This window comes from Mastacembelus armatus, chromosome 1 (genome assembly GCF_900324485.2).
Source record: "Mastacembelus armatus chromosome 1, fMasArm1.2, whole genome shotgun sequence".
Classification (NCBI taxonomy): domain Eukaryota; kingdom Metazoa; phylum Chordata; class Actinopteri; order Synbranchiformes; family Mastacembelidae; genus Mastacembelus; species Mastacembelus armatus.
Window position 1 is genome coordinate 8,841,618 of NC_046633.1, and position 20,474 is coordinate 8,862,091.

Here is a 20,474-nt window from a genome sequence, read left to right on the forward strand (position 1 = left end):
CACATTAAGAGAAAATGCTCTCTTTTCCGAGTGATACAATAATAACTTTATTCAACAATGAATAAAAATAATTATATTATCTACAAAAATATAAGTGTAGACAGATTTTACATGTTACTTTAAATTGGTCTGTACTTACACAGGTCATGAAGCATTCACTGAAGCACCAACAGCTCAGTTCAGAAGTAATGTCAGGCCAAATCCTAACACAGTGTATGACAATAAGATTTAGTGAGGCATCCAGGTCTTACACACCAGGCAGGCCATAGCTGATAAGGCCAAACCTTATCAAATAAAATCAGTGACATGATATGGAAACTTTTCTGTGTTGATGCAGGACAGTGTCATTAACCTCTGTCTATTTAGCACAAGAGAAAAGGTATGGGGTGGATAGAATGCCAACTGTGTTGTCTAGCATTAACAAAAGACCTTATATCAAATGGGCCACTTGAATATATAAAGCTTTTAACTGAAGACAAGAGATCATGGGTGAAAGAGAAAAACAAATATCAGATAGATTCATTTTTCAAGTGCATAGACATATGTATGCGTGCACATACAATGACCCAAGTTAAACAATGGAAAACAATCTTTCAGTTTACATTAAGGCTCCTTCAGACTTAGAAGCACCAAATTTTGACACCCTGGAGGTTACAAGGACAGGTTTCCCTATTTTCTGCTGCTCTCATTTGGATGTCAGCATTTTTTTTTTTTTTTTTTTGTCACAAAACTGCAGCTGGATGAAGAATGAACCACTGAGTTTGCCGCTTCACACTGTGGTGGCAGCTTCCAAGTCTGAAAGGGCTTTTAGGAGTACTGGACCTTGAACAAATCCATCCCTCGCCCACTAACACACACACACATACAGTACAAAGGTGCACATAGAGGAGTATCATCAGATATGTCACTATTAGCATTGCATATTCAAAAGTTTTTCATGACATCCTCTATCCTTTTCATTCATGTTTTTTATTCAATAAATGTGGTTTCACTCACCGAAAATAAATAAATAAATAAAAGATACAAGGAAAATGTCAAGGCACTCTTGATATACAGGAACTGAAGACACAACATCCAGAATGTACGAAATAATTTATAACAATATATATCTTAAAACAGATTCAGAAAACAGGAAGTATACTGGTGATGATATAACCATTAGCTACATAATAAAACACAAAAACCTGTGTGCAGGTAGGACAACGTTAAGATAAACTGGCCAATATACTCAGCTTTGTCTAATTCAATAATTTAGTCATTTTGATTTCTTTGTCTGGTGAATATAAAATATTACATGAATAAGAATTTCTCTGTTATATTGTATGTCTTGAATATTTCAATAAATAAATCATGCAAGTAGATGCTGAAATTTAGGTGTGATTATACACATAAATCTCTAAACACAACTGTTTGGTGTGGGACAACTCAAACACAACAAGCACAAACAAATTTAGTGAATCAGTATGTGCAGTGAGGAACATATGGACAAAGGATAATGTGGGTAGTCAAAAAGTAGGTGAAAAATACTTCTATACATATAGTGTATGTACTATATAAATGTCAGGATGTTTAGTAATACTTGGCAATTCTGTGGGCAGAAAAGAAAACTGGTATCAATATTTGAAAACTGAGCAACACCTATTTTAGTGTATTTTCTGGAGTGTGGGATGTATACGACATAGAGCTTTAAAAATGCCATCTTCTTAAAGTAAGTTTTAGTGTATGCATAGTATGTCTTGGACAGTTTGGTCTTTATATTTACAGTGGATGCATGAATAAAACTGTTTTTGCATGAATGAGAAAATCATCATTCAAGTGTTGAAAGCTTTCTAAATAAACCGTAGGTGCAAATTGTTTTATTGAATATCCATTAGAATTTATGTTTGTTGAACTCACAGTCCAATATTTTCATGCTCATGCTTATGCTATAACACTCAGCTAGTAAGACTTTGTAAAGGCCACATGCAGGTTTCAGAATATTATTCTCTGTTGTTTTGTATGTTCAATAATAACAAGAGATAGGCATATTAATTATATCGGCATCTTTATGAAAATACCTGCAAATCTGTCTACTTTAAGAGGAACACTGAAAAAATACAATTTGACATCACTGTTAATTACAAAAAAGGATTACAAAACCCAGAACAATCAAAGGTAGAATACGCAAGGTTGCATGACGGTATACTGTGACATACTGAATAATCTGAGGGCGGCCCCAAATGCAGAGCGTCATAGTCAATGAATGATAGGATCTGCAACTGTTAGGAACTGAACACATTCTTCCAAAATCCCATTTGAAGAAACTGTTTCTCTCAATGATCAATTTATGAATGATGGCATGAAATCTGCTTATAATGTTCCAGGACAACAAATTAACAAGAAACGTTTTCTACAGATTTACAGACAAGGAGACTGAGTGGGGTGGGGCAGCCTTCAGTCATTCATGAACACATAAATGTTGTAAAAAAACAAAAAACAAACAAAAAAAAACAAACTGATAAAGAGCAACAACTGAAACAAATCAGTAACTCAATATATGTATATGTCTGTTCCCTGGTGGACCAAGGACTTCGATGTGCATAAAGTCTATAAGCTGCCCAGATGTTCATTTGAAACATTTCCAATCTTATTATTTCGTTCTCACTTCAGGTGTGATTAAATGAACCACCTTAAACATGCTGCTGATGATGCAAACCTTGTACCTTTTGGTTTTATTGTGTTGTGTACAATGACATCATATTCTGACATATTATATAACATACCTTTTCATGCCAACATGCTGTGATTTGTCCTCCCACTATCTTTTTTGTATAATTAGTTTACTGTATACACCACAGTATAATCTGTTGCTCACCATAATCTCATATGCCTTACTTGAAATACAGTGGTATATCCTCAGCTCACAGCAGCACTCCTGCAGATCTACTGCACATTTAAAAAAATAAACATCTTAAACTTGACATAGGGCAAATAATAAAGACTCAAAACCTGTTGTGCAAACTAAAAACAGTCCAGATTTTAGTTAAAGCAAAATCCACTTGCAGCAATATTGCAGGACAATGGAAGACAGTATATGTGGTAGTAAAACAACAGCATTTAGAAATAGGTTTTACATATGTGACAGGGTTGCATAAACAAATTTGGAAATATTAGGTTTCAGCACATAATCCCATTCTGTAAACTCTTTGGCATCCAGTGAGTACTCTACTGACCATTGTCCATCTATGTAAACAAAACTTACCAAGTAACATTCATAAAAAACCATGTTCATCCAGTCCTTTGGCTGTCACTGGGTTCCATTTTGCAGTGGGTTTATTGCTGTTATGGCCTGTAAAGACAAAAATAACATATATAAAACAAGTACGGACACTGATACATATGGTAACATAAACTTAACATTCTTCAAAATTAATTAAGAAACTGTTAGTGGATTCAAAATAACCACAACACTAAACACAACAAATTAAATAATTAAAATAAATGTTATATTGATCCTGAAATCTTTGCTATACAATAGTCCTACTAGCTGTTTTGCCACATCTGCACTAAAGAAATAACTGCTACACTATAAAAAGAGCTAAATCTGTGCTGAATTTATAGCATCTCACCATATGTGCATCATCATATTCAGGTTTAGAAGCATGCTTAAGAGAGGCTTACTTGTTTCAGGTCTGGCTTTTGGCATGTCTTGTGATTGTGTATCAGTGGGGAGTGTGTGGCTGGTGTCTCTGCGCTCAGTTGCAACCGCTGTCCGTGGCACCGAGGCAGACAGAACAAGAGGCCTCTGGTTGTGGTACTTGAGACGGTATGTTTCCGTCATGCAGTTATCCACATTGAAGTATGTTGTCAGAGAAACCTCTTGAGCTGGCACTGCCTGTTCCACTCTGCATGTTAGTCTGTCCTCACTTTCACATGATGATGGGGTACTCCTCTCTGGGTCAGAGCCTGACTTGGAGCTTGCATCTGAGAAGGTTCGGAGGCCTGACATGTCTGGATTTCTGTGAGGACTAACATAAGATGAGGACGAAAGACGAGGGCTTGATAAAAAAGGTTCTTGAAGCATCCTCGGACGAAACACTGCGTGACTTGTTTCTCCCTGATGAGGGGAGATCCGCTGGGTGGGTCGAATGTGGGGCGACCCTGTCATAGCAAGCGGACGCTGATTGTTGAGTTGAAGACGTTCTGTAGTCACATTGCTAGGAGGATGGTATGCCAGGGTTACATGAGGACACTGGGAATCAGAGGAGACGGCCTCGCTGTTGCTGGAGTGGTAAGTGCTTTCTCTGTCCTCGGGCTCTGAGAGAGCGAGATCATCAGAGCTGTTCCATTCTGAGCTGCTGGTTTTTGTAATGTGCCTCAGGGCGGCACTTTCTCCACTGTGCCCTCTAGAGTGTGTCATCTCCTGCAGATCACTCTGCCTGTTATCTGAGCCAGTAGAGTCCCTCTCTGCTTTCCTGGAGGTGCTAGAAGTGTACTTTGATTTCCGTCTACAAAAGAGATAACAAGTGTATATACCAATATTACATATTCCCATAATACATAAATACAATGGATTGTATAAAATAACATCCTTAGTTGTACATATTGTAATGATTTTTATAAAATTTACAATAAAACAACAATGTACCTCAAACTTGGACTGCACTTCAGATTTGAATGTGAAACTTGGTCATGGTTCTTTCCCTGAGGTTTAGGTTGATGTTTACCTATAAGATGCCAAAAAGTGAAACAATTAAATAAAGAAACAACACATAATTTAAATAAAACATACACTCTTTGGTTCTCTTTTGAGTAAGATATAACTATTTATATACTGGAATTCATGTAAAAGATAATGTATTTTTTCCTCCTGATCTTGAAATTAAGAGAGGTATGTATAAAAACAAGCCTACTACTGTTCAGTTCTGAAAAAACTAATTACAGCAAAATGATAAATCTTCTAAACTATGTCATGTAAATCCTTGATATTATTAAGAAAAAGAAAGACATAAAGCATAAAAAAACAATAAGAGGAAGAGGGCTGGGGTGAAAGCCAGATTTAAGTGCTGAGATTAACCTTCAGAATTTCTTAGAATTGTGGATTAAATCTCAGATTTCTGAGAATAAAGCCAGAATTTTGCTAAATTGCAGATTTTAGACTTTAATCTCATAATTCAGATTTATTTTTCCCTGAATTCTAGGATTAATATCTGAGCTCAAATACTCCTTTTCCTACTCTGTCCTAAATCTTCCCTAATGATTAAGATGGCACCTCTGATGCACAGACACATGTCCTGTCAGGACACGAGGTGGCAGCAGCAGAATGTTAATCTCACTAGACTCTCTCACAGCTGGACGAACCGGGCAGCATGCTCACTCTGTGCACCAGCGCAGCGAGAGGCAGGCCTGGTGCTGAATTCCTTCCTTTTAAAAATAGATGTGTTATTTTTTTCTTTGCTGTTGCCCTGGAGAGGTCCATGGAAGGATAAAAGCCTTAGCTGTTGGTTGGAAACTCTGGCTCTAGATGTGCACAGCCACAATAAAGTATCAAGTGCATCACACTCCATGGAAACATCGCATGAAACTGAAATATATTTATAACAAAGCCAGCAGCCATGTCCAGCTGTGCTATCTGAATGAGGTTTGTGGGATTATCATCAGATTAATGCCTGTGCTGGGCTGACAGGGTGAAGAGGCTAAATAAGCCAGTCCAAGCTCAGACATCAACCCAGACATTAATCAGTCTTCAGTTATTCTCATGTTATGGGTATGTGGGCTACATCACACATCGCATTTAAAACTAATACAGATAGAGAGGATATAAAAAGACAGAAAACACTGAGTGTACTTGTATAGTGCATGAAAAAGGCCATGCATAAAAACTCATGTTTCTATGAAACAATATATATTTTGTAATCCCGTAATACATCACATCTTCTGTAATGGAACTTTTTTTCCCCTTTTGTAAATCTTTTCCTGGAAGTATTGCAGATTAGATGCGATATGTACCCGACCCATAAACAGTTTTACTTCTAATCTTGTTATACTTGTAATCTTGTTTTAATTGTCATCTTCTTTTCATCCTACTTTTGTTGGTAGTGTCTCAGTTTTCTTCTTTTTTTTTTTTTTGGTCCGTATATGTAAAACACATGTTTTGTATTTTTAAAGTAAAATTGTTGCAGAGGTTAATTATCTACATAAGAATTTCTATATCAGAATTTGCCATAAAAATTACAACAAGCCAACAGGTTGTGGTTACTCCACACTCATTATAATGAAGTTATTAGTTATGCCAATGAAATCTTGTTCACTAACTGGAACTTACCGTTATGTGATGGTGAGGATGTACTGGATTTTGTATCGCCTCCCTTTTGGTTCAGCGGGCTGAGAATATGTTTTTAAGATGATATGTAAATTAGTATACTGTAACACAGACAATGCCAACAAGGCTTTAGGTTTAACACACTTCTAACATTCGTTCCGTTTAACATAAGACTAAGCACTGAGCATATAGAAACCATTTTGATGGGTTTATACTGTAAAGTAGTTTTACAAGATGCCCAGCATGTAGTCATATAGAATAAAGGTTTGCTCCAGTTTCAGCTGTGCTCCTGATGCATTTATATATAGTTAAAGCAATGTGATTAGTATGTCATGGGAACAAGCAGTGTGTTCTTTTGAAATGTACTGAATATGTAAGAAAATATGCTGAGAAATACACGAAAAGCATGTTGTCTATAAGTGGTCATCATTAACATACACTATAATAGGCATTTAACTTTCCTAAAACAGTTTCATTGCTTCCATGTTATTCATTGAAAGGGCATTATTTCAAATTTTTTCAGTGTAAAACCTCAATTTGTTTTAAGAGAAATGAGCCTTGCGTGGATGTTTTTTTTTTTTTTTTACCTTTGTGACTGCACCTCTTGTGTTGATCTCTGGTCTTTAACAGCAAAGCCATCAACCCCAGGTGAGTCAGGATTGGTGGAGCCACTGCTGAGTCTATCACTGCTCTCATAGCCAGATTCTGCTCTCTGAATGGTCCAGGTATCACTACGCAGCAGCGTCTTTGGTCCACCCTTAAGCCTGCTGCCCCTCTGCTGGTTGGCCCTGCTCTCTGACTCTACAGAGCTATGGCTCTCGGTCTCGTGCCGCTGCTCGTCCTCATAAATCGTCATTAAACACTTCTGCTTCCGATCTTCTCTGGCTCGTACACATTCCCTCTCACGGTCTCGACTTGGTTCGGCATGCACCCGTTCTTGTGATGATGGCTTACTGCGTCGCGGGCTGTCATGTTGCTGTTGGCGCCGCTGCTCCAGCTCGTTCAGTACAGTGTCCACATTTAACACTTCCCGAACTGGTTTCCAGGTGGACTTAGATTTACTGCGGCTTCCTCCGCTTCCACCTTTGTGCCATTGCTCCTGGCAGCTATCCTGATCATAGCGACTTGGGGAAGTGTTGTTCTTCCGGCTGTGCGCACCACCCTGTGTACCGAGGGACTGTCCACGTGGCTCCTGAGATCCTCTGCTTGAATGGTTTGCTGATTTTTCAGTGCGTTGATAGCTTTTTAATTTTTGATCCACAGAAGGCCTTGGCCCATTGTCTGGAGATGAAGATCTTGCATGTGCCATCTCTAAACAAAGTGAAGAGTGTCCATTTATAAAACAACTCATTTAAACATATTGTTATATACAGCAGTTATCTAGACTGATGCCCAAATGCAGACACAAAAATCCACCTTTGTGTTGTGCTGGCTCACTTCTCCGATGCCCTCTATCTTTTTTTGAGTCACCCGGCCTCTGCAAATTCTCCGTAAAAGGTTCCTGGAATTTGTTAGGACTGCCAGGTGGATGTTTCGCTGAGGGGGGAAAAATGAATAGGAAGATGTTTTTGCTTTGGCATTTGGTCTGATTCATTCATGTGGCTCTTAAGTAGAGTTTTCTGAGAAATGCTGACATCAGTATATCACATAGTAGATGTTATTTGCACCAAAATTCTCTTTTTATGCACAAAACATCATTAAGCTTGAAAAAACAACCAGCGTATGTCATGACTTTGGATTTCAGTGCAAATCTGTACAACACCCAGTTCCTCCAACGTATGAAGTTTACTAGTTCAGTCTAATTTACAGTATCTTGTGCATTGCAGGTATCAAGCTTGACAAACCTATATCACATTTTCGTTTCTCTGACTCAGACCAAGGCTCATCACTGACACGTCCTCCCTCATTCATTATAAATTCCGATGTGGCTGTAATAGCTATTTTTACAGGACTCTCATCTCGTGTCTTTGCTGCCAAAGGGCAAGAGACAGAACAAAACAAGAAGCACCAATGAACAGATGCCAGTGCAGCGTTAAAATACACTACTGCTTTCACATCTGCCAACCCTATGGTGTGTTTCTGTAGCAAGCAGGTCACTGTGAGAAACAAAGCTGCTGTGGACTGTGAACATCTGCCTCCAATTCAGCACATTTATCTAACAACTGCTCTCGTCTTTCACTTTTATTTCTCAAGTCCTTCGTTCTGCAGGTTACTTGGACCACTTTCTGCAGTATGGTTTCCTTCTTTATCTTTATAGTGGTGAGTAACAGCAGTGAGTAAGCCGTAGTATTTCAGATTTCCAAATTTCTTTATAACATCTAATGCTGACATTTAAGTAGTTCCACTGAAAGGGGATACTAGATTTGGATTAAAAAAAAAAACAGTCAACTACCAAGTGATTCACTAATACCTACTTTTTGCCTGAACTCACATAGACTAATAAGCTTGAAATGCAAATATATTATAATACTTTGCCAACTTCACTGGTTAGTTGAAAATGCAAAAACTAAAGTGATTACAATTCGTACTGCCATATATTTAATGAAAAATTAACACTATAGTAAAACTTCATTTGAAATAATTTAACAAATTTGATAATAGCAAAGAAAATGAAAACAATACATATGATGTTTCAAGATGTGAGTCATATATGACTCTGAAGCAAACCAAAAAACGAAATCAACTACTTACACTTATTTTCATAAAAACAAATATCACATCCCATGCCAGTCAAAGTGTTTGGCCACCATGCTAAAGCAAAAAAATCCATCTAAATGGGCAGCATTGCCAAAAAAACAAGCAGATAAATTAATGGAGGCAAACGTCAAAAATGTCTACGGGAGGAGTGACAACAGTACAGCATGAGTGTGCTTGGCTACAGGAGGAGAGATTAGGGCTGGGAGGCGTGGGTGGTAATCTGCGTGCAACAGAGGCATCATCCTCATGTCAAGTTCAAGCCAGCACATGGTGGGGTGGGGGCAATCTTTCTGCCTCTGGTTATATCTCAATCCTAAAAGCAAACCATAACTTTAATTTCCAAAGTGACATCATTACTGCCACAGGTACTCACTATTTGATGTTTAATTTCACTTAACGATATTTTAAGAAAAAATGTTAAGATGTTGCAATAGATGTGGATTTTTGTGAATAAAATAGTATGTGTAACTATCTTGCATCAAATATTTATAGCAGGTGCATTTGAATTATTTAGGTGAACACCTTTGGATAATCTGGACCACATCATTACCATGATTGTGTTATGGTAGGTACTATCATGGTCTTTGTCAACACTTGTGGTCCTGAGTGGTGCATGTCAAAACATGTGTATCCCATTGCTCCATGGCCTTTATATCCTATAAAGTGCTGTCATCATAGTCATGGACTGTTTCAACCATAAGACAATAATCTTTACATGGTAATTTCCATTAATTACAAATAATAACAAGGTTTGTGTTTAATAGACAGTAATGAATGACCAAGATTCCTGATGGTGTATAAGAAATTAATCCATCAGTAGGAGGAGGAGTGGAATTGAGTGAATTATTTTGCACTTTTACCATATTTCAAAAGAAAAAGGCAAGCTTGGGTTTAAATTGCCATATAGTTTGTTTGATTTAGTCAGTTTAATCTATAGTAACCTTTCATGAGTATATGTCAACTTGTAACTACTTAGTATGTTAATGTTAAAGGTACAATGTAGAGTGTTAAGAGTGATGTATTAGCAGAAATACAATACAGCATCCATAAATATGTTTTCATTAGTGTTTAATCACCAGAAAATACTAGCCATTGTCTTAATCTTAGAATGAGTGTTTTAAATCTACATAAGAAGCAGGTCTCCTTTAATGGAGGCAGCCATGTTTCTACAGTACCTAGAATGGACAAACCAAACACTAGCTCTAGACAGGGACTTGTGGTTTGTTTTAAAGATGACACTGTACCCTCCATCCCACCTGAAAACTGGGTGTGGGATATGTAAAGGTGCTCAGTGGGTCGCCATTAGATACCACTAAATCTTTGACATTTTATGCATTGCACCTTTAAATATAAATTGTACTGATGACAACAGCTCCATTATTTATCACATTGGTTGCTATGGTAGGTTTTTGTGATTTCGCCATATCCAAAAATCCTGTCAAAAATACATGTGTTAAATATCTATGTGCAATGTTAAGGTTAGGCGTGCTAATAACTGGAGGATTACCTCACCTGTCACATCACCATTTACTTGGGCTTTGTACCGAGGGCACATGGTTGTTTGTCTTGGCGCATCTTCATTAGACACTGGACTTCCCTCAGGATTAGTGTAAAACAAAAGAAGTGGTTGGAAATGTCCCCTGACACATTTAGAGGCAACATCTTTCCATTTGGATCCAATCTGGAACAAAAAAAGAAAATGAAAAGTGTGATATTAGAGCGTGTAACAGACAGTCACAGGGATATAGGCTTTTGAAAAGAGAGAGTAGATTAATAGCAGAGTTCCTAACCTCCTTTACAGTAGCATCATCAAAAAACATCCATTTTGAAGATTTGGTGTGATAGGCAAAAGCTGAGTAATGTTTACTCGAAAAACAGATCATCCCCACCAGATGTAGCTCAGTCCGTTTGGCATTTTCATCAGTGACACGGTTGAAAAGCTGAAAAGGAGCAAATTGAAGTTTGATCTCCACATAGTGCTCTCTGGCAGATACTAAATCCTATGGGAATAAAATGTTTGTATGTATTTTTGATAGCTTCCATTGGAAGTTGCACAGTTTACAGCTGGCGAATGTGGTACATCCCTATTTATTATCTGTGCAGGCCCAAAGGCCATGTTCAGCCTGTTCAGCTCTTACCCCATACAGGTTCAAACGTGGGCCGAGTGACCGAATCACATCATCTGTAAGATCAGACTGCTCAGCATCCCAAACAAATCCTATCGTCACAATTTCAGGGCAGTTCATGAGCACACGGCGAATCTTGATACTCTGGCCACAGTCACTCTACAAAATATGAAGGAAATCGTATGAAGGGCCAGTACACATTTTATTACAAAAACATGAAGAAGAATATATCTCTGTTTTATACGCTGTGATCTGCAGCACGTACAACACAAAAAGATCTCAGGTTAATAGTGAAATGATCTTTTCTTTCAAGTGTGGCTGTATCCCTTTGTCTCTTTTGACTTAAAACTCATGTGACTCATCAGTTCAAAATGTCATAATCAGGACTACTGCAAACATGGAAGTTTGGCAGTATTATATAAATATAATAACATACACAGATCAGTATCTTTAAGACAAGGCAGTTTGCAATTTCTATAACAATAAGTGGTTAAGGGAGCAGAGCACTCAGCTTTCCCGAACTGATGCACACTAAAGAGGAAGACAGCAGTCGCAAATACAGATGAGAGAAAAATAGTGGATAAGCCCTTACTGCTATTTATATCCTAACGCTAGTCTGGCACTGTCTCCTTCCGGCTTCAAGAGCAGTGTCACAGCAGAAAGCACAGCGTGTACTCTGCACAGCTGAAAAACTCATGTTTGTGTCCATTTTACAGTACTCAGCTTAGCGGCTAAATGATTCATTAAAAGGCTACCTGTAAGGAATCGCCATTGAATGGCTGAATGGCATTTTGTACAGATAACTCCTTAAAAGAGACATCAGATTAAAATGAGAAGCGACAATGAATAAGTCACATACCGGGCAGCTTCGAAAGTCACCTGTGTTGTTTGCTGCCTGCAGCAATTCTGCAAACATGTCTGATCTTAGCCGCTCATTCCTCGCCAACATGCGATCAACCTGTTGGCTGTACATAAAATGCATGAAAACCTGGACAGTAGATAGCTAGAGTAATTGTCTAATTGTCTAATAATTGTCTTTCAGAGAGACGTAATATGTTTATCAGTGGGGCTGTATTCTGGGGTGCTGTTTTACTGGATTATATTGAAAAGTGTTTTGTGTTCGTAAATATGGTGGGCAAAAGATTAGAAGCACCTCTACAAACAACTTCAATAAAAAATTTAGCTAATTAACAGGCAGAATATTGTCTTTGCAAAAGCCGAATTTATGGTTAAACTGTTACATTGGATGGCATTAGATTTTACAGGTGTACATAATAAAATGGCCATTGAGTATACACATTAAGCCTTGTACTGCAATTTTAAATTCCACATTAGCAGAATCCTTTAATAATATTTTTAGAAATATTTAAAAATATAAAAAACTTAATATTTCAGAATATTTGCAATATTCTCTTTATTTATTATGAAAGCACAAATGTCTAAAACATAGATACAATAGAAAAGTTAACACTCTGTATTCAAACAATGAGCTTACACACTTTTACTTTGCTATGCGTATATGTGTGTGCATGGAGAAAACAAGCCAAGCAGGCATTATGCACAACAGAGGCAGACACATATCTAGATGTTTAGAAATATGAAGAATACAATGTTAATAATAATCAACCCTGGTGTTAAGGTGTTTGGTTTAGCTCCAAGTAATATGATGACTTCCATATATGATTAAAGTAATATGATGAAATCCATAAAATTCAGTAGTGAGTGCGTTGCAGAACATTTTATTACAACACAAATGTCAGATATTAGGTTCTGTTCAGTTAGGTTCTACTGATCAGTTGCCAAACATTAACTTTCTAAAGGTCAACATTAAGAATACACATGTTGTGCTGTAGGTATTGTAGCACAACCTTAAGAGTGATATATATTGACTCTAGACTCAAACTATGGCTTTGAAATGACAGGAACTGCAATCAAATAATTTTGTAGTACCCTTATTTAATACTTTGACTTTTAAATCAGGATTAGCTCTTTGGCCAGATTTTTGTGTCCCATTTTAAAAGCCATGGCAGGCAATCAAGTACTCACCATAAAGCAGTGGTTGAGACATAATGTACAAATTCCGTAAATGGGTGTGGGTCTGAAGATGCACCACAACACCGACACACAAACTGCAAATGAAAACGAAACATTATTTTACAGATTACATTTTATGTTGACACTGTCTATATGTTCTGTGCATTTTCCTCGAACCAGTCATTGCAGGAATGACTTCTAACAAACTTCTCCGTACTATGGCATATGTCAATGATTTGATTTGATATTTCGTATTAAAATGACAAACAAATATGTCACCTGCTCATAAAGCATCATAGCAAACTTCTGATGGGTGATGCAGGATTTGGATGAACAAGCATCGGTTGCAGTGTCTGAAACTATGTGTAGATGAATTCGCTCCAGGATGTTCTCCTAACAGATAGAGAAATGAGAGCAGCAGTGAACACACATGCAACGCAGCAATATTTAATAGTTAGAATCATAAAAAGTGAAGGAGTATGTAAGAATAAACATTCATAAAATGGAGTCCCTTTTACTAACAAAAGCAACAAAAGTAATGTCACAAGCTGATTATCCTCACTTTTTTTGCTCATGTGTTCAATATATGTGAACATTTACAGTACTGTGCAAAAGTTTAGTCACCAAAAATACATGGGTTTCTTTTAATATAAAGTACATAAATAGTTTTTCATTTATCAATTAACTTCATATAAAGGGGAAAAAGGGAACCAGTCCTAAATCTAGTCAGTATTTGCAGCTCTCCACTTTGCCCTCAAACCAGTAGCAGTTCTATTTGGTTTGACCAGCACACAGTTTCTCCTGGTACTTTGCAGCACCTTGGAGAAACTGCTGCAGTTCTTCTGTAGATTCAGGCTGTCCCAGTATCTTCGGTCTCTTCATGTGATCCCAGACTGACTCCACACTGCTGAGATCAGAGCTCTGTGGGGGTCAGACCATATGCTGCAGGACTCCTGGTTCGTCTTGCCTCTGAAAATAGTTCTTCATAAACTGTCTGGGTTCTTTATAGGCTTGTTGTCTTGTAGAGCGGACTGTACAACCTGGGATCAATCCGGTAACTGATGATTATGTGTGATAAGGATCTGAAACATCTAAACTGCCTAAAACGTCTGCACAGTACTGTATATGTAAACAAGGACAGTGAGTAAGGACATTTTAGAGGAGAATAATTTTCGAGGAGAAAGCGCCATTAAGTAATTTAACACAAAGTCTTCCACTTAATGTTACTTTTGATTACAAATCAAAAAGGCACAGTGTCACCGTACAAAGCACTCAGCAGCATCATCCATCAAGCCAAGCTGGAAGCGTTGCTCGTCCTTAAAAGTTTCGGCTAAGGCGTTACGCAGGCTGTCGGAGGGGAGCACACGCTCTCTACTCTGTTGAAACTGGCTAAAGATACTCTGAAAAAGAAAAACAACAATCAGTTAGTTCTGTTGAATCCATCCTTGAGAACCATTATAGGATTATTATACAAATATCAAATAAATGCAAAAACTGAACCTACAAACCTTCAAAGCACAGAAAATGCAGGCATCGCCGAGACAAAAGTGACCAGAGAGCTGTCGCAGACTTCTCCTGAAAATGTCCAGCTGCCAAAGCACCTGAGGAGGATCGACAACAGCAACTAAAACCATGATATTTCATTGAAGGATTTCAAATGCTCAAACTATATATAAAAAAAACTACTTATTTTTTATATTATCAACAAATTAAACACCTTTGTACAATTTAAAAATAAATGTAAAGGGCGTGCTAGTGCAAAACATCAAAAATTAACCCATAGAAGTCTCTCATCATGCCGGCACAATCAAATCACTTGCTGGGTTCAAGAAGTCATGTTTAGGTTTAAATAAACCAAGTAAAAACAGAGATATGATTATTTAAATTGAATTGAAAAACCATGACGTGCGGAAAAATATACACGCTACACACACACACACACACACATGTGTGTATATATATGTGTATTTATATATATATATATATATAAATACATATATATATATATATATATATATATATATATATATATATATATATATATATATATATGTATGTATACTGCACACTGGCATGGCAAAAATTTAGTAATGTGGTATATATAAATTAAAACTCAAAAAATAAAACAGCTCAAGACCCTAAAAAGTTAACACTCAAATCTCTAAACTTTCAGGTCATTATTTTGGTTTGCAGGTCCATGTGCAGTGAAAATACTAAAATTCTTAGCTAAACAAGATAGAAACATGTTTTTTAACAAATTAAATGAAAAGTAAAACACAGTGAGTATTGGCAGGTGGCAAAAAGAGATTCTCCTCATTCTGTGGTTATCCTGAGTAATCTTAGGATAATGTTTTCTAAAATGTGCGCCAAAATAAAGAGATTTTTTTCTAATGAGCAACAGTTTCATAGCATGCTAGTTTTGGGGTCTACCTCTGCCCTCTAGTGTTCAAAATTTGATTCTTGCAGCTCTACATTGTTTTCTTTACAAGACAAGAGGGCAAAAATGGTTTTCACCTGAACAGCGCTGTTTAGGAAGCAGCTATTCTGCCCGGGCTCATTCAGCAGACCTTTGGTAAGGGCAAGAGACAGCATGCTCCCAGGCTGGTAGGATTTCTTTAGGCCTCCTCCTGATTTTTTGAACATTTTCACCCATGCCATGGAGTTAGAGCCTGCAACTGATGAAAAAACCCTCAGGTTTTGACATGTATTATTTTCTGTCTGGTATTTCACTAAGAGCATGTACTTGTCTGTCTTCAAAAATTAACTTCTTAATTTCTGTTATCCAACAGACATACTAAACGTGCAAATATATGAACGTGTATAAATTATATTTAATTGTCAATTATTCTGATTATTTTGACGGTTCAAACTGTGACTGTTATTGCATAGCACTAAGAAGGCATAATAAGCAGCTGTGTATAAAATTTCAATCTTGGACACAGTTTTCATTACATCACTAATCCAAATGACGGATTTGGTCAGACGCCAGATGAATCATGTCATTTACCTTCTCCAGAGTTGGCAGGAGACTTGCTGCAGCTGGACATGCTGGGAGGTGGAAGCTGATGCGTCGGTCTGGCCATGGGCTCCTTCCATTTCATCCCCACGCCCCTCCGGAGCGGTTTGTTGAAAGCATCATCAGGATCAACCACAGGACAGTCTTAGCCATGTGGTACTGGACATTGAATGGCAACAGGAGAAAACCTGGGGAGGGAAGAAAAGCAAGTCAGCAGAGCTGTTACTGCAGCATGGCATAACATCCATGCCATTTTTTTGCATTGTATTACAACCAAAAAAAAAAACAATCTGTAAAAGGCAAATCTAATGCAAAGCCTTTCCTCCCTAAGTGGTGCACTGCTGAAAAGAGCTGCTAAATATAGCAGACAAACACCGAATTATCACTGCTGGAAGTTCATTCTCACAACATACATTTCAAACTTCATATCTCTGCTCAGAAACACTGAATTATGAACTGAGCTTTGACTTCTGTAACAATCCTATGATCTGCAGCTTTCACATCAAGAATAATAATCTAAGGAGTAATGTAACAGTACATTTTTATATTTTAATATATATCATGATATCAATGCTATTTTAAATAAAACCCAAAATGATGCTATACTGCTTAAATTCAAATTTGCAAGTATAGTTTGGCTTAGCTCTGTAACATTTGTTTTCAGATTATGAACGACAGCTAGTAATCAACAAACAACTTCTGTAAAATTCCAGTTTAATACACTATTTAATCCTAATGTTAACAAGAGGCTCAACCCAGCACCATAAATAATGATCTTATATATAGTTTTATATATATATATATACACAGACACTGTATATAATTGTGCAATCATGTTCCGCACTACAAAAATTATATATTTTTTTCTTGAGCAACTAAAGATTCAATTGTGATAAGATGAGGACAGAAATGTTATTGTGTGACATGTAATTATTATTTGAAAATGTGTCGTGTTCAAAACATTACTGATTACAAACATTGGGTTTGGGTTTACAGTTTTGGTCACAAAATTACACATTACGTAAATATTGTGTATAACGTGTTTCATTCTGTAAATTGATTTTTAAAGCCCACAGTTGGTATCAGTGCCCACATGTGTTTCCGCACTAACCTCTCTGACACCATGTGATGCCCGTATAGGCCTATACCCTGTGACATAAGCGCTCATCTTTGCCGTAGGGTTCACAGAGAGGACATAAATCCACTACTGATCGGGGCTTTACGGACATCCCCCGTTTTCCTGCGTTGAAACCCCCCCAAAAAAGCTTTGCACGGGCGCGCTCCCACAGCAGGAGACGTGCTGCCAGTGCTACGCCAGGCTCACGGTCAACTATGTGGGAACGGCGCCCGGTCAGCTATACGGTACCATAAATATGCCGCAACTTGCGTTCAAGCATTGACAAAACAAGTGCTCCGCACACTCACCTTAAAGGGAAGCGGATACTTGGCTGATCGGCTCCAATAAAAGGCGCAGGGCGGTCCAGCTGTCAACGCGCAAATCCACCGACTTCTCGCTGAATCCTGCAAATAACAGGGGCTACATATGACTGCAGATATGTCCAGATGCATGTAACGCGCTATCTGTCATAGTGCAGCATTCCAGATCCCTCCGACGCGCGCACAGACCGCAGCCAGTGGCGTCTGTTTGATGCCACTCAGACCCGACCGGAACACTCTCTATTTCGGTAGAAATGCGTTCCCGGTGTTTTTTTTTTTTTTTTTTTTTTTGCAGCGGAGCCGGTGATAGCCTGTGCCAGAATGTCCGACGCGGATTAGTGATGTTTTGAGACTTGAGAGGTCAAACTCCGCCCCTAGTGCAGCCTCAAGTGCACTGCTGCTGTATTGCACTCTTCAATCCCCTGCATGGCAAACTGTGCTGGTGGAAGGTCAGACTTCCAACTTGTCATGATGATGATGATGAGAGAAGCCATCACATGACTGCATTGGTTTCATAATCATGCAGCACTGTGCGGACTAAACGCTGCGTGTTTTTTTTTTTTTTTTTTTTTTGGTACATGCTCTTACTTAAATGTCACATAACAGAACCAAATTACTGTTGTATATTTTTTGTGGACATACCCAATGTATAAACATGCCATAGTCATGCTTTCTTATTATTTCTACCAATTACAGGTAATATTAATGTTACCTGGTAATAATCTCTGACTCTGGTGCTGCAGTAAACAGGGCATGGAATAACACCAATCAGGGCAGATGGAGGGCCTGGCAGGGGAAAGCCTGCAGAGCCGAGCAGGTTTTAAGTGAGGACAGGAGGACTAAAAGAGGCTGATGGAGTATGCAAGCCAGAGTCAGCAAAAATTATACTCAGTAATTAGTGTGTTTCTCTCTCAGTGTCCTAGTGGCTCTGTCCCATTCTGGAAGAGAGAACTGGTGTGATGTTTTGACTGTATATTATGTCTTTAAATAAAAGTCCAAGATAAGAAAAAAGAGAAACATAAAAATGCAAAGACGTTTACCATTATTATGCCCTATAGGCTAAGTGTTTATTGGCTGCTGCTGCTGCTGCTATGTGTGTGTGTATGTATGTGTGTGCATGCAGGCAATTCTGTGAGAAATACTGTAAAACAGTTTTCAGGAGTTGTTACATTGATAGGATGCCACTGATTTTAGACATGTCTCATTGGAGAACATTATTTCAGTGACGCATTGGATGTAATACCATTATTAGTGTAGTTTATGCTGGCCGGGCTGCTAATTTACACTGAAGAGAATATATGAGATTGTAGATCACGTGCAATCTATGGCATGGGCATGTGTATAAATAAAGTCTAACCCTATATGGCATTTCTTGAATCCAGCAATAGCGCTGAAACCTCCCTTGAGACACATGAAAAGTTCTTGGTATTATTTATAAACCTCTGACAAAATGAGGCTGCATATTTTTCCTTCTGAATGTTGCCTACCAAGTTATGTTCAAATGAGCTGTCAAACTGTTTATAAAGTTATTTTTAGATTCTGTTGTCTTTTCAAGTTTCAATCGTGCAGTTCCGTGATTCATCAGCCTTCTCGAAAAGGTGACTTAGATATATTCCCAGTCACTGTAAATCACTTCCCATTAGCCCTTGCTTTCAATACATTTTGCCCTTTAATTTTCTATGGCATGGGCATGTGTGTATAAATAAAGTCTAACCCTATATGGCATTTCTTGAATCCAATTCAATACATAAAATTCACAATACATTAAATACAACTGTATGTCTAAATGTATCAAAGTATTATACAAATTGGGAGGTAAAAATACTTTTTGCACACTTGATGGGTTTGACTTGATGGATTTCACATATACTATTCTGTGGTGTCCTGTCTAGTAGAGTTAGTACTGAGGTTTTGGTGAAATGATGTCCATGCATCAAGCTTGCTCAGTTTAGCTGTCTGAATGAATGGGTTTGTAATCTTCCATTTCATTCCCATTGTGGAATAAATCAACATAGAGATCAAGCAGTGACATGCATTATGTTTAGATTTGATTTAAAATCAGAACTAAAATTAGAACTTTAAGTTGTGATGATCTCCAGCTACAGGAAATGTCAATCACTTCTGTCACCAGCACTGGGAATGTTTGATGACTGACATGAAATATTGTATATTAGTATTGTAGTAATGTTTGTGTGGTATTTGCAAGGCAGATTGTGTTTGCATTTGTGGCTTAGATAGATGGTCAGATCATATTTCATGATCAATTAATGCAGAAAACCAGGTAATTCCAAAGGGTTCAGTTACTTCTTCCAGATACTCTATACTTAAAAAATTGGTTATTATAATACAACATATAGTATTTCTGAGTGAAAATTAAGCAACACATGTGCAAGTACAATACAAGATTCATACCTTCTCAAGCACTGATTGTTCAGACAGAGCTCAACACCAAATCTCACTCGCAGACATTCAGTGTATTTTACACTCGTACTGTAGGTTGTTACTGCAAAGTACCAAATTACTGTAGTCCAGATATGAGCACAACCAACACAGAATAAACATCTTTATTTCCTCTCCAGTTTTGATTGTGTGCCGTTAAATAATATCCTCCCATTTTTTATTTACATTACATGAGTATCAGTTCATTTGAACGTTTATAAAATTTACAGTGTAGTTTTCAGTATCAGAGGAAGCTCACAATTTCTTGAATTATATATAGCACACTCCTTCTGCTATTTACATGATTTACTTTCAAAACTCATTTTCCTGGATTCAACAAACATACTAATCACCAGAAGAATAAATGCAAAAAAAAAAAAAACAATCCGTCCATTGCCAGGGAAAATTTTTTATATTGGTAAGA

General features: G+C 37.6%; 1 protein-coding gene across 3 annotated transcripts; it reads right to left on the minus strand.

Annotated features, from left to right (window-relative positions):
* Positions 1 to 127: 127 nt before the first annotated feature.
* usp53b (ubiquitin specific peptidase 53b) lies at positions 128 to 18,084 on the minus strand. 3 transcript variants are annotated; one of them, XM_026304417.1, is made up of 18 exons: positions 17,600 to 18,084; positions 16,166 to 16,362; positions 15,673 to 15,833; positions 14,667 to 14,759; positions 14,424 to 14,558; positions 13,438 to 13,551; positions 13,171 to 13,253; positions 11,984 to 12,089; positions 11,137 to 11,283; positions 10,789 to 10,938; positions 10,511 to 10,679; positions 7,718 to 7,837; positions 6,889 to 7,612; positions 6,305 to 6,363; positions 4,628 to 4,706; positions 3,661 to 4,487; positions 3,242 to 3,328; positions 128 to 203 (listed from the first exon to the last, which is right to left on the minus strand). In XM_026304417.1, the coding sequence occupies exons 2-17, from the start codon at positions 16,257 to 16,259 to the stop codon at positions 3,252 to 3,254; spliced, it is 3,138 nt and encodes a 1,045-aa protein (XP_026160202.1). In that variant the 5' UTR covers positions 16,260 to 16,362; positions 17,600 to 18,084; the 3' UTR covers positions 128 to 203; positions 3,242 to 3,251. The 3 variants fall into 3 exon arrangements, with proteins under 3 accessions (XP_026160202.1, XP_026160201.1, XP_026160200.1); XM_026304416.2 differs by lacking the exon at positions 128 to 203 and adding an exon at positions 213 to 2,925; XM_026304415.2 differs by lacking the exon at positions 128 to 203 and having other exon boundaries at positions 213 to 3,328.
* Between the last annotated feature and the right edge of the window lie 2,390 nt (positions 18,085 to 20,474).